The sequence below is a fragment of the Diabrotica virgifera genome, chromosome 1 (genome assembly GCF_917563875.1).
Source record: "Diabrotica virgifera virgifera chromosome 1, PGI_DIABVI_V3a".
Taxonomy (NCBI): domain Eukaryota; kingdom Metazoa; phylum Arthropoda; class Insecta; order Coleoptera; family Chrysomelidae; genus Diabrotica; species Diabrotica virgifera.
Genome location: NC_065443.1, coordinates 246205096 through 246218491, shown reverse-complemented (window position 1 = coordinate 246218491; position 13396 = coordinate 246205096). Strand labels below are relative to the sequence as shown.

Below are 13396 nucleotides of genomic sequence, written 5' to 3'. Positions count from 1 at the left end.
CTTCTTGTATCAAATTATATACCTACATTGTAGTATTACCTAGTATACCTAAGATCCATAAGAGGTATTACACTCAGAAATAGAATACGAAACGAAGACACATTGAGAGAGCTAGGCGTTCAAGACGTAGTGAGATGGACAAGAGCACGACGACGCATGTGGAGAGACCACGTAGATCGGATGGACCCTGAACGTATGGCGCATTGGGCGAAAACACAGAAGCCCAACACCAAGCGACCCATAGGAAGACCCAAAAAAACGATGAGAACCAGAATGAAAACAATGGGAACCTTCTCTGGTTACACCTCCGAGGCTTCTACAATTTGCAAGCCATACGGATGCTGAGACTAAGGAAGATGAGGGAATTCTACAATTTACAATTCACGTCCCATCTGCTCAGCGCGGTAAAGTTCCAACGAGAATGGTTCCCTTCATACTCCACACAGAGTAAATGTAAATAAAAAATGAATAACCATTTTCAATTTCGTTGCAAAACGAAAACACAGCCGAACCATATCCTAGTCCAATCAGAGAGTGGCGCAAGCACCCCTACCGGTTTCGAAACTTATTAGTCTCTCATCAGGAGGCACATATGCTGCTCTCCCTGATCCAACCAAAACAAACCCCAGCGTGCAGTCCCGGATTGCAATGAACGAAATGGCATAGATGCCCTAACGGCAACTGCTAGCAAAAAGACTAAGTTTACACTCTAATGGCATATAAAACAACATAATGCTATTCTACACTCCACCAGAATGAAAACAATGGGAACCTTCTCTGGTTACACCTCCGAGGCTTCTACAATTTGCAAGCCATACGGATGCTGAGACTAAGGAAGATGAGGGAATTCTACAATTTACAATTCACGTCCCATCTGCTCAGCGCGGTAAAGTTCCAACGAGAATGGTTCCCTTCATACTCCACACAGAGTAAATGTAAATCAAAAATGGATAACCATTTTCAATTTCGGTGCAAAACGAAAACACAGCCGAACCATATCCTAGTCCAATCAGAGAGTGCCGCAAGCACCCCTACCTGTTTCGAAACTTATTAGTCTCATCAGGAGGCACATATGCTGCTCTCCCTGATCCAACCAAAACAAACCCCAGCGTGCAGTCCCGGATTGCAACGAACGAAATGGCATAGATGCCCTAGCGGCAACTGCTAGCAAAAAGACTAAGTTTTCACTCTAATGGCATATAAAACAACATAATGCTATTCTACACCCCACCAGAATGAATTTTTAATTATTTTAATTAATTAATTTACACAAATTAATTATTTCCATAACTTTTCACTGCTATTTTCTGGTAGATATTTAGAACCGGAGCTACAATAATCCGCCCAAGATACATTTTCGGATACAGAGGACATTGCAAAACAAGAAAATGATAATTTGTACTGGTAAAACTGACATTTAACTTTCACCTTTAACCCTCACTGTAGTACATACTTGCTTTAAGTCGGTAGGATACACCGTTCTCTAGAAAAATCGATTTGAAAATTTTTCGTTTTGTGATTTTTGCAAAAAAAAACTATTTAGAAAAACGAAAACAGGTACGTTTATTTATCTTCCAGAGATAAATCGATTTCATCAATTGCGAATTTCTAGTACCGGTCATATGCTTCCGTTTCGGGTAGGGCAACGGTTATTTGATCGCATAACTTTTTTGTCTTTAATTTTTAAGCATTTTTTGATACTATAGTCTGTTTTTAAACCAAGAGGAGTAATTCAAATTTCCCACGCCGTAAAGTTTGTTTTTAATTTGTCCAACCTCAGGAAAGTTTACTCAACTGCTATCAAATTTTGACATTAATGACATTTCGAGGGTTTAGTATCAAACAACGTTAACTACAAAAACATAAAGTGGCAGAAATTGCGAAAAACTGTTTTGAAACGTAATATCGGCCAACAAATTTGTGATTACGGAGGCAAAATGCATTACAATAGAAATCTGTAAATTTATATAGTATTATTATGGTTTCTTTGACATATGGTAAAAATTATTACAGGTTATTGTTATTCTACAGAGAAAAAAATAGAATTTTTTTCTAATAATGACCTGATAACGCTTTTTGATATTATTGATATATATTTTTTGTAACCGTTAACGTCGCACCTGATAATAATAGTTTTACTACAGGGTTAGCAGTGCTGGGTGAAAATGTAATTTCCCTAAAATGTTGAGAAAATTTCACTGATATTTCCCCTTTTTCAGGATATCCAATGCAGCACTAACCCTGTATTATAAAAAATGTTATAAGTGTATTTAAATAAAAAACTTTATTTTTCTAATAACATACAAATTATATTAAACTTGTGAAATCTCCAAATACTTATAGGTACCATCTTTAAACGTCTTCATCTTCTGAAACATTTTCATTATGATCATCACCCCTTCCTTGAAGATTCTAGTAAAAGAAGTGATATTGGTCTTTAATTTTTGCTCACAGAGTTCTACTAAACCTTTTAACTTTTTATTATTAATCGTTAACGGTTTGTCATATTTTCTCCTTGGCACAAGTTTGTTAATTGAAAATATTCGAAGTTGCCTTCTCTTTATTTTTAATTTCGTAAAGTTGTCTGATTTAAAATTATATTTGAAATAACTGTGTGCAGTGTCTTCTTTTATAATATGTATATTGTAGCCAAACTATGTTCAACCATTTGACAACATTTCCTTCAATGTCAGTTTTTTTATTTTTAATCATTTGAATTTGAAGTTCTTTAAAATTCAAAATGTCTTCCTGATCTATTTCAACTACTTCGTATTTTGATTTCTTTAAAGCCATTTTAATCACTGTACATATACCATCCCGATGGATCATAAATTTCCAAGCCTTTACTCGCGTTTTCAATTTGGGCATGGACCATATTACGTTCCATTTGGGAATATCTGGGCTCAAAAAATAACTGGTCGACTTTTGAAATATTTAGTGTTTCAACAGCAAACAGAAACATTTTGGCCCGAATAACTTTCAGACATAAAAGCGAAGTCTTTCCCAGTAACTTCACTTTTCATTGTATTTGTAAGGCAAGAGGCTACCTCAGAAGATCCACGACCCGCTAGTGCTTCGTATTCTGTCATACAAAGTTTTGTGCTACGACTGGACATTTTTCTGTTAGACACTGATAAAATCAAAATATTAAATAATTACGACAAATATATACTTAACCGGCAATAAGAAAATAACATACATATGTTTTCTTTTAACTTCGGCAAAACTAAAAAATGTAATGAGTAATCGGATTATTGTAATCATGTAATAAGTAATCAGATGGTAGAATCGAACAATATCGAAAATAAACAAATGCATTTAGCTATCCAGTATCAAAATGACGTTTTTCAAACAAATACGAATTATAATAATAACGCTGTCTACAATTACAGCTTAAAAAAATATTAGTGTCAATAAACGTTAACAGTCGATAACGGTTTTTGATGTATCACGAAATTCACTGTGAAATAACGTTATCACCTCTTAGATATTTTTGACATGAACAATTTTTTCACAATTGGTAGTTAACGTTTAATGTATTTTGTAATCTGCTGCAGATAGAGATACAAGTTTTTGTTACTATGTACATGAAGTCGAAAACGGTGAACTCGATTATAGATATATCTCAATTTCACAAAAAATGTAGATAACGTTGTTTGACACTAAACCCTCGATTTATAAAAATAGAATCAAAATTCCATTTTTATTCAGTTGCAATGCGAAGGCAAAACAATCTTATTTTTTACTTAGAATACGGAGCGCAGTCCAGCACTCTGAATGGACGATTTTAGACTCTTGTTGGGGTCTCATCGGAGAGTACGTAGGCCTGCTACTCCATACTGTAAGTGACCAACACCGAGAGTTTATCCCCCACACCGCAACTGACATGAATGGACTAGGTCAGTGGTTTTCAATGTTTTTGAGCCATGTACCACCAAAATTCTTATAATTATTTTTGGTACCACCTAACTGAAGTATCTATGGAGGTAGATAATCTAATTAACTAAAAATATGCTGAATTTTGGCTGTGGTTTTGCGTTTTGTGTACCACCGCACCTAATGAAATGTACCACCAGTGGTACATGTACCACAGATTGAGAACCCCTGGACTAGGTGACTAGCGTCAAGTTTTCAATTTAAAAATCTTTTAGTAATATTTTAATATTTTTAAATATTATTAATATTGTTATTAGGATTGAAAACTACTTCATCTTTACATTTATACAATTTTGACATTTCATAGGTTAATTAAGTTATATCAGCGATTTTTTGTATTTTCTGCGTTATTCCTTTAATTTTTAGAGTGTTAGTCTGTTTTATATATATAAAAAAGAATGTGTGTGTACTTTGTACACACGTAAGAAGTTATTCTTCTAATATATAGGTAATTTCAACGAAGTAAATATACTTAACAGGTTATTTGTATTTTATTTAAATATTAAACTAACTTTCTTATCTACCACTTTCAAAAAATTTTTATTAAAACAACCAAAAATAAAAAAAATATGAATCGCCCAGGATTGGAACCCGCGACCTTCCGATCTCGGATCTAACGCCATACCAACTACTCCACCAAGGTCTTTGTAATTGACACGTAAGTTTCGGATCTAATTACACAACACGGCGACAAATAGACAGTGTAAAAATGTTATACCTACATAATATTTTATTATTTTACTACAGAGGAAGACAAATCCAAAAACACAAGAATTATAATAAATAATACATTTACTAAAAACACTAATATATTCTTTTAATGACTTATTTGCGCGGATACAGATATGTACATACATACCTATCTTGAAAAATTAGCAACGAACTACGCAGTACGAACTACTCTGTGTGCGCAGATTTATGAAAAATTTTACTCTCAATCGAATCTCGCCTAAAGAAGAATAACTTCAAAAAAACAGTTGGTTTTAGAACTTTTTAGCGACGTATTAGTATAATATAATATTTATGGATTACAGTCAAAGGCCGATATGGACAACCAAAAAAGATGTATTTGGTGATATTTCTAGTGACTTCCTTGGGTGTGAATCTATCTTTTTAATTTACTCCTCTTGGTTTAAAAACAAAGTATAGATTATTAAATTATGAGGTATTCTACTACTAAAAGTTATTCTTACTTTTCTAGTTTAAAAGTTATTCGTCGGTAAAATCTACCGCTTTTTAAAATTTTTTTTCAAATTTAAAAAACGATTTTCCGAAAAAATAATTTTAAATCGATTTTTCTAGAAAACGGTGCATCCTACCGACTTAAAGCAAGAGTACCTTTTAGTACTAGAATACATCACAATTTAATGATCCAGTGTCAAAAATGCTTAAAAGTTAAAGACAAATAAGTTATTTGATAAAATAACCTTTGCTCCACCCCAAAACGAACGCATATGACCGGTACTAGAAATTCGCAATTAATGAAATCGATTTATCTCTAGAAGATACATAGGCGTACTAGTTTTAGCTTGTCTAAAAGAAGCGTTCTGGAGATATTAAAAAATAACTAATTACAAGACGCCATCTTCAAAGAGCTCTAGCTCCCTTAGGAAGCATTTTCGGACTAGGTGAATTGGGTTAAATAGTCTTAAAATTATGTAAGAATTTCTGGACACCCTGTATATTAGAAATTTTCGGATATTTGACGACTGAATATTTTTCTTATCTTAAAGTATTTGGCTGGTGCATGATTTACTTGATCGAAACCCAGCTTGATGTAGAATAAGATTCTAGCTTTTAGATTCTGAGAATATATTTTTGTGCTATTTAGGATGAATCCTTCGTAAAATCTGAAAGATAGCATAGGAAAGAGATAGGTTAGGTTAGGCCATGGGTCACCAATTAGTTTCCATGGGGGTCCGTTTCGAAAACCTATGATACTTCTGGGGTCCAGATTTATGCTGCCTGTGCCTGGTTGTTCTGGGCCTGGATTTTTGACCCTTCGCTTCGTTATCAAACGTATTCGCTTCGTATACTAAACAGATACGAAGCGAATACGTTCGATAACGAAGCCAAGGGTCAAAAATCGAGGTCCTGATTCGGTTTCTTTGCGGTCTCTTGTTAATAAATATCCCCTATACACAAATCAGAAGAGTGCTGGGCGAAATTTTTGGGCAGAAATTGTTTAATATTTTTTTTAACAAATTCAAAACATCACCTTTCTTGCTCCCGAAAATATGTTTTTAGCATTTTTAGGTGATATTAAACAAAAAATATCTGTCACTTTATGAGTTTTCAAGCATCGCAAATGCATATTTTGCATTTCTCAGATTTTAAATCGCTTATATTTGAAAACTATCAACTTTTCAGAAATATGACAAGAGACCTTTTTTGTTTACAATTACCCAAGAAAATACATTTTTCGAGGCAAAAAAGTAATTTTGAATTTGCTTAAAAAAATGTTTCACCCTTCTGATTTGTTTAAAGGGGACATTTTTGAACAGGAATCCGCAAAGAAATCGAGTCAGAAACATTTTTCATACGAAAGTGGCCTCACATGGACTAATATGGAAAGGAAAACTAATAATATCTGATTATTTTTTGATTACTGTATACTTTTCTGTTGTAAGTTTTCCTGGTACAATAAATAAAATATAAATTCATTGTTTTGATATTATTATCAGTACATTTTGAAAACAGCAGTATTGTAAATTGTTACTGAGAATATTTTAAAAGTTAGGAATTTATATTTTGAATGATAATGAAGTTTTTAGACATCTTCAATTTTGTAGACAGGAAACTGAGGAATTTAAAATAGATAATCATAGTACAAAATGCTAATTAACATGTTATCTTTTCTACATTAGTTTTAGTGCAACGTGTTTGTTGCAAACTTATTAAATCTGAAAATTATTTTAATTAAATGCACATCTGAAAAGTACTCCTACTTAAAATATAGTAGAAAGGAAATGAATATAAAAAATGCACATGACAATTTTATATTACAGTTTACTTAATTTCAAAATTAATGATTAGTAAGTATAACAATAAGGGAACTCTTGACAAAATTAAATTATAAGAGAGAAAAATGACATTTTTTTTTTATGTAAAACCTGTCTTTGGAGTGAGTTTAGTGCAACTGAGTCTCATTAGGGAGTTGAGATATTTATCTGTTAAGTGAGATCTCTACCGATTTTTAATAAAGTTCATTTTTGATAAAGCGGCTTCGCACACATAAGTTGAGCCAAACATAGTACACAATTTCATGGCCAAACATTTTCAAAATTGCCAAACACTAGGTATATTCTGAATTTATTGACGGTCCGCACAAAACTAGCCCACGGTCCGCATGCGGACCACACTCGGCTAATTGGTGACCCCTGGGTTAGGCCATTCGTTATTATTGTTTTAAACCGTTGAAATAAAACAACAAAAATTGATGTAACATTTTAATATCACTATCTGAAACGTTATCGTAGGCCGTTTTGAAAATATTCTCATCTACCATAAAGATGTGCTTTCTATGGACTATGATAGGACGATACGTTAATATATAAACAACAAAAATATCTAACAGAAAACATCACAAAACAACAAAAAGGAACTGATACAGGTACATTAAAAAGTTTCTTCCTACAACCATATAAAAAATAAGTATTTCCTTAAGAGGTGCTGGATATAGTAGTCTTCTACTTAAAACTCAATGCTCGTTCTAAATATAGCATTCTATAAAAAGCGTATACATGATAGATCTTATAAACATTGATAGTATGTGTAGGTAGGTGTCTATGTTAATAGCAAAAATACTCCATATTTACTAACAGATTAAATAAATATTATGGTCATAGAAAAAATACAATGTTTTACTCCTAGCATCACGCCAGCAGAAATTAATACCTAAACAAATCTATGATCGATGCACGATGACATCTGATTCTGAATCTACAGTTTCATTGTCATCAGATGCTTCAGACTCATTTTTAACTGTGTCAACATCGTCGTCAGTTTTTACTTCATCTTTTTCATCACTCTCTTCTTCAACCTTTGGAATATACAACAGCTTTTCAGATCTACGGATTTTAAACCCACCGCTGTCTTTATCGGATGAAGTGTCGTCAAAGTCGTCAGAATCAGACAAACTTTCTGATAACATTTCTCTTTCGTCTGCCAGTAGATCTTCTTGGATATCTTCGGTATTGTCAGAACTTTCGGATTCTGATCTTCGACGCCTTTGTTTAAGTTTCTTGTTTATTGTAAGCATACCTAAAAGAAGATAGGGCATAAGCACAAACAAAAAATTTTAATAAGTGATGGATTCGACTGCTACTTGATGGAAGTTCTTTTAATCTAACTTGAAAACACTGAAAAGTTTTGTTTTCAATACTTCAAAAAAATGCATTACTAATTAGTGTCACTACAGCTGTTACGGCAGAGTGCCTGTCTCACGTGGTAAATTTTTACTATAAAGTGGCGAGATATTATAACACTCCTAATACTAATAAATGTATATGCTCCTACGAATAAAAACGACGAAAATGAGAAGGAAGAATTTTACGAGCGACTACAAACAAAGTTTAATAGGATTAATAATAAATAATAGAAGAGATATAAAAATAGTAATCGGAGACTTTAATGCTAAAATAGGAAATGATAATACAGGACATGAACATGTAGATAGGAAAGGAGGGAATCGGAGAGAGAAACGACAATGGAAATCGATTAATCGAATTTTGTGAGCAAAATGAATTTTTAATAGGCGGAAGTATCTTTAAACATAAGCGGATACCTAAAGAAACATGGAAATCACCAGGAGGGAGATACAAGAACCAAACATACCACATAATAATTGAATATAAATGGAAAAGCTGGCTGCAAGATGTCAGGAGCTTAAGAGGTGCTGACGTGGCGTCAGACCACATGCTAATCAAAGCGAGACTAAAAATGAAATTAGCCAGAGATAAAAACCAAAATATCAGCAGAAGGAACAAGTACAACGTTGATACCCTAAAACAAGAATGCATAAGAAATAAATTCAGTGAGAAACTGGCAATTAACCGACCAGTATCACAGCAAACTAGAGAGTCAGTTGAAGAAACATGGAAATATTTTAAAGAAGTGATGATAGATACAGCAAAAGAAACAATCGGATTAAAAAGAAGACAAAATAAAAAATGGATTACTAAAGATACTCTACTACTGATAGAATAAAGAAAAAAATCAAAGAAGAAATTCTACAAAAGGAAGGATCGGAAGAAGAGAGGGCACTTGAAAGGAAATACAAGCCAAAAAACGCAGAAGTAAAAAAACAAGCCAGAAAAGATAAAAGAAACTATATAAATGAGATGCTAAATATATCAGAAGCAGCAAAAGAAAACGACTTACGAACACAATATACAATCATACGAAACTTAACAGGAAAAGCACAACGAAATATACGAGAAGTAAAGGATAAACAAGGAAATAGAATAAAAAATGAGAAAGAAATAATACAAAGATGGAAGGAATACTTCGAAGAGATATACCTATGCTAAGCATGAAATAACTCAAATCATAGAAGATGAAGTAGAATCACCAGAGCTAGAAGTGAACATTGGAGAAATTACAAGGGAAGAAATTGGAAACACCCTAAAACTTCTAAAAAATGGCAAAGCCGCAGGAATCGACAATATACGTGGGCGGTCCGATAAGTCCTTAGCCTTCAAAAGAAAAACGGAAATTTTGGAAAAGTGGCGATTGATTTCTGAACGTAGTCTCCTTTTAGCTCGATACACTTGAACCAGCGATGCTCCACCTTATTTAACCCGTCTGAAGAATAGCTTTCCTCGAGGTCTGCAAAGTAGGCTGCCGTGGCGGTGATGAACTCCTTATTCGATTTAAATCTTTGCCCGGCGAGTGACTTTTTTAAATTTGGAAACAAAAAGAAGTCGTACAGGCCCAAATCTGGAGAATATGTTGGATGGAACAGCAGTTTGTAGCCCAATTCGACCAATTTATCCATGGCGATGGCGGAGGTGTGAGCCGGACGTTGTCTTGGTGGAAGAGTTTTTTTCTTCCACAATTGGGACTTTTTTTTTCTGAAATTCAGCGTGGTAACGGGCCCATTATGCGGCATAGTAAAGCCCTGAGATCATTTTGCTCTTTTCCAGAAAGTGAATATAGCTCACACATTGTGAATCTCAGAAAATGGTGGCCATCTCCTTTCCAGCCGATTGGACAGTGTTCGCCCTCCTCGGAGCAAGTTCACGGGGTGACGTCCACTGTATCGACTGTCTCTTGGTTTCTGGTGTATACCAGTGGAACTATTTCTCTCATTTGGATTACGCTTAAACAGTATAAGACATTGCTCCGAAGTGGTCTTATGGTTGCGTTTATTGTTCGGAGTTGGAAAATGCGGCAGCCATCGCGCCGACATCTTTTTTATGCCCAAAATTTTATGCAGGATATGACCAACGACATCTTTTGAGATGCCTACTGTCTCAGCTATCTCACGAAGCTTCAGTTCGCGGTATACTAATACGAGATCGTGGACTTCTTTCACGTCATCCTCAGTGGTAGCCGTTTTCGGGGCAACTGGGAGTGACTTATCAAAAACCGATGAAACACCACGTTGAAACTCGTTAAACCAATTTTTGGTGGTTTGCATGGAAGGAGCAGAGTTACCGTTTACAGAATTCAAGCACTTTTTGATTTGGCTGCGGGATTTCCCATCTAAAAAGAAGAGTCGAATCACCGACTGATATTGCTCTTTTGTAATTTTTCTAAAATCCCCAAACACGCCCGCTTATGCACGCGGTCAAAACAAAACTACGAGTCGGATTTGGCTAATATTTTTCCATAGGCCGTCTACAAGAATGTATTACACGATGGTACATTTCTCTTGGGACAATGGCGCCATATGGAGGAGAGGCTAAGTACTTATCGGACCACCCTAGTACCCATTGACATAATAAAAGCAGACACCGAGCAGTCAGTAGAGATGCTACATACACTTTTAATATGGACGGACATCACTTTTAATAAAATATGGACGGACGAAAAATTGCCAAAGGAGTAGAAAGAGGGATTGATTATAAAAATACCCAAAAAAGGAGATCTGAGCAAATGCAACAATTGGCGTGCAATAACACTACTAAGTGCCACATTCAAAGTGCTGACCAAAATCATAATGGAAAGATTGAAGCTGGAACTAGATAAAAAACTGAGAAACAACCAAGCAGGCTTCCGTTCCAACCATTCCACTATTGATCACATTTGCACCCTTAGAATTATCTCGGAACAAACAAATGAATGGAATAAAGATATATATGTGAGTTTTATCGACTTCGAAAATGCCTTTGACCGTGTAACTAGGGCACAGATGTGGAAAATCCTTAGATTATATGGGATACCACTAAAAATCATAAACTGTATTAAACTCTTCTACGAAGGATACAAAGCCAAACTAGAACATTCAGGTGAAGTAACAGAAGAAATATCCATAGAAAGTGGAGTCAAACAGGGTTGTGTACTATCCCCTACCCTATTCCTTATTATTATATATTGGGTAATGAGAAAAGTAATCGACGATCGAACAGGCATCAGGTGGAACCTATTCAAACAGTTAGAATGTTAGAAGATCTCGAATTTGCAGATGACATCTGCCTGATAACTGAACACCGATATGCAAGCAAAAATTGACAAATTGGCACAACGATCGGACTTCGAATAAACACAGAGAAAACTAAACTTCTAAAAAATAATAACCATCCAAATAATAAAATAATCATAAACGGTAAAGAAGTAGAAGAGGTAGACAAGTTTACATATCTGGGATCTGTCATGGAAAGGAGCGGGGGTGTAAAAACGATATACAGACGAAGATAACAAAGGCTCAACACGCATTCAACGCTTTAAATAGAATTTGGCAAACAAACGAAATATCGGAAATAACAAAAATTAAAATCTTTAATAGTTGCATTAAAAGTATACTGCTCTATGGAGCAGAAACAGGACGAAAATACAACTAAAAAAATACAAACATTTGTAAACAAATCTCTAAGAAAAATCTATATAAAATAACTAACACAGAACTATGGGAAAGGACAAAGCAAACTAACATATCTACTACAGTCAAGGAAAAAAAAAATGGAAATGGATCGGCCACACTTTGAGGAAAGACCAAAGCAGCATAGCACGAAAAGCACTTGAATACCAACCAGAGGGGAAAAGAAAAAGAGGCAGACCAGACAACAGCTGGAAAAGAACAACAACGAGAGAACACGAAAAAATTGGACTAAGATGGAGCGAAGTCAAACAGAGAGCAAAAGATAGAAGAGAGAAAAGCAATGTTTATTTGAGAATTTAACATTTTTTCTGATTTCTGGCAACAGTAAAATTATTTTGAATTAAATAAATTACATATATTCTTCTTTTTTTTGTCAATTAATTTAATTTAAAAAAAATTGAATACCCTGTACAACTAATGATATTAATGTTTATATTACTGAATAGAAAACTAAACACCCTTTCAAATGAGCTATCACACGACCCCTATTCTCATTTAAAAAAATCATCGATTACGTCATCACGACTAGATGGATGACGTCACTAGTATGAAATATATATCAAAATATTGTAATTTAAAAATAAAAATCGACCTGTTCGGCATTTTCTTCAAATCTAATAACTACTGTTAAATATCGAGGTGAACTCTTTTCTTTGGCCCACCCTGTATACCCCACTGTGTAATTGCTTTTTCTGTTGGCTCTTGTTCTTAATATACGTTGTTCTTAATGTATTGTCTCTTCTATCCCATGTTATCGGATCTTAAATGTTTAATTAGTCCATTATATGTTTTATTCGCAACATGTATTCTTCTTTTAATAGTGAACTTGCATAAAATTTTAAATTCGAAAAAAATGTTATAAATCACAACAGAACATAATTTAAAACATGTATCAAAGATAAAAAAGTTTTGTTTGGCTTTCGTTTGGCCCCTAAAGACGATTACAAATTCAAATTATTCCAGCCAGGCCACAACGCGTCGTGACGTCAACAGTTTATATGTTTATTGTACATTCTTCCAACAAAGTAAACAGAATTTTAAATTAGACGTTATAAACGTCAGTAGACAATACAGTTATGTGACGTTACAAGTGTTTTTGATGTTTGAACTATTCATAGAAAACTTGTAGGTACTTTTACAAAATGGTTTTATTTTACGTAGTAAACCTTCTTTCCTTTCCTTCAATAACTATATCAAACTCCAATGTCAACAAACTGGTATATATTATTACAATGACATACGATAAATGTTAATAGAATATAAATATTTTTCCTTTATTCCGCGGCGAGGTATACCCAAGTAGGTGGAGGCCAATAAACTAAAGAAGAAGAAGAATATACCTAATTATAACCATAAACGGAACCATATAGTTAAACTGTGTGACGTCACGGGTCGTTTGAATTATTTTAAAATACA

The 13396-nt window shown here is 34.1% G+C and overlaps 1 protein-coding gene across 2 annotated transcripts in view; it reads right to left on the bottom strand.

Moving 5' to 3' along the window:
* Positions 1-7372: 7372 nt before the first annotated feature.
* Positions 7373-13396, bottom strand: part of LOC114347014 (probable RNA-directed DNA polymerase from transposon BS) — a 47865-nt gene continuing 41841 nt past the window's right edge. For both annotated transcript variants that reach the window (XM_028297782.2, XM_050641974.1), the window contains exon 8: positions 7373-8199. In XM_028297782.2, coding sequence (XP_028153583.1) covers positions 7844-8199 — 356 coding nt within the window. In that variant the 3' untranslated portion in view covers positions 7373-7843. The remainder of the gene's footprint in view (positions 8200-13396) is intronic.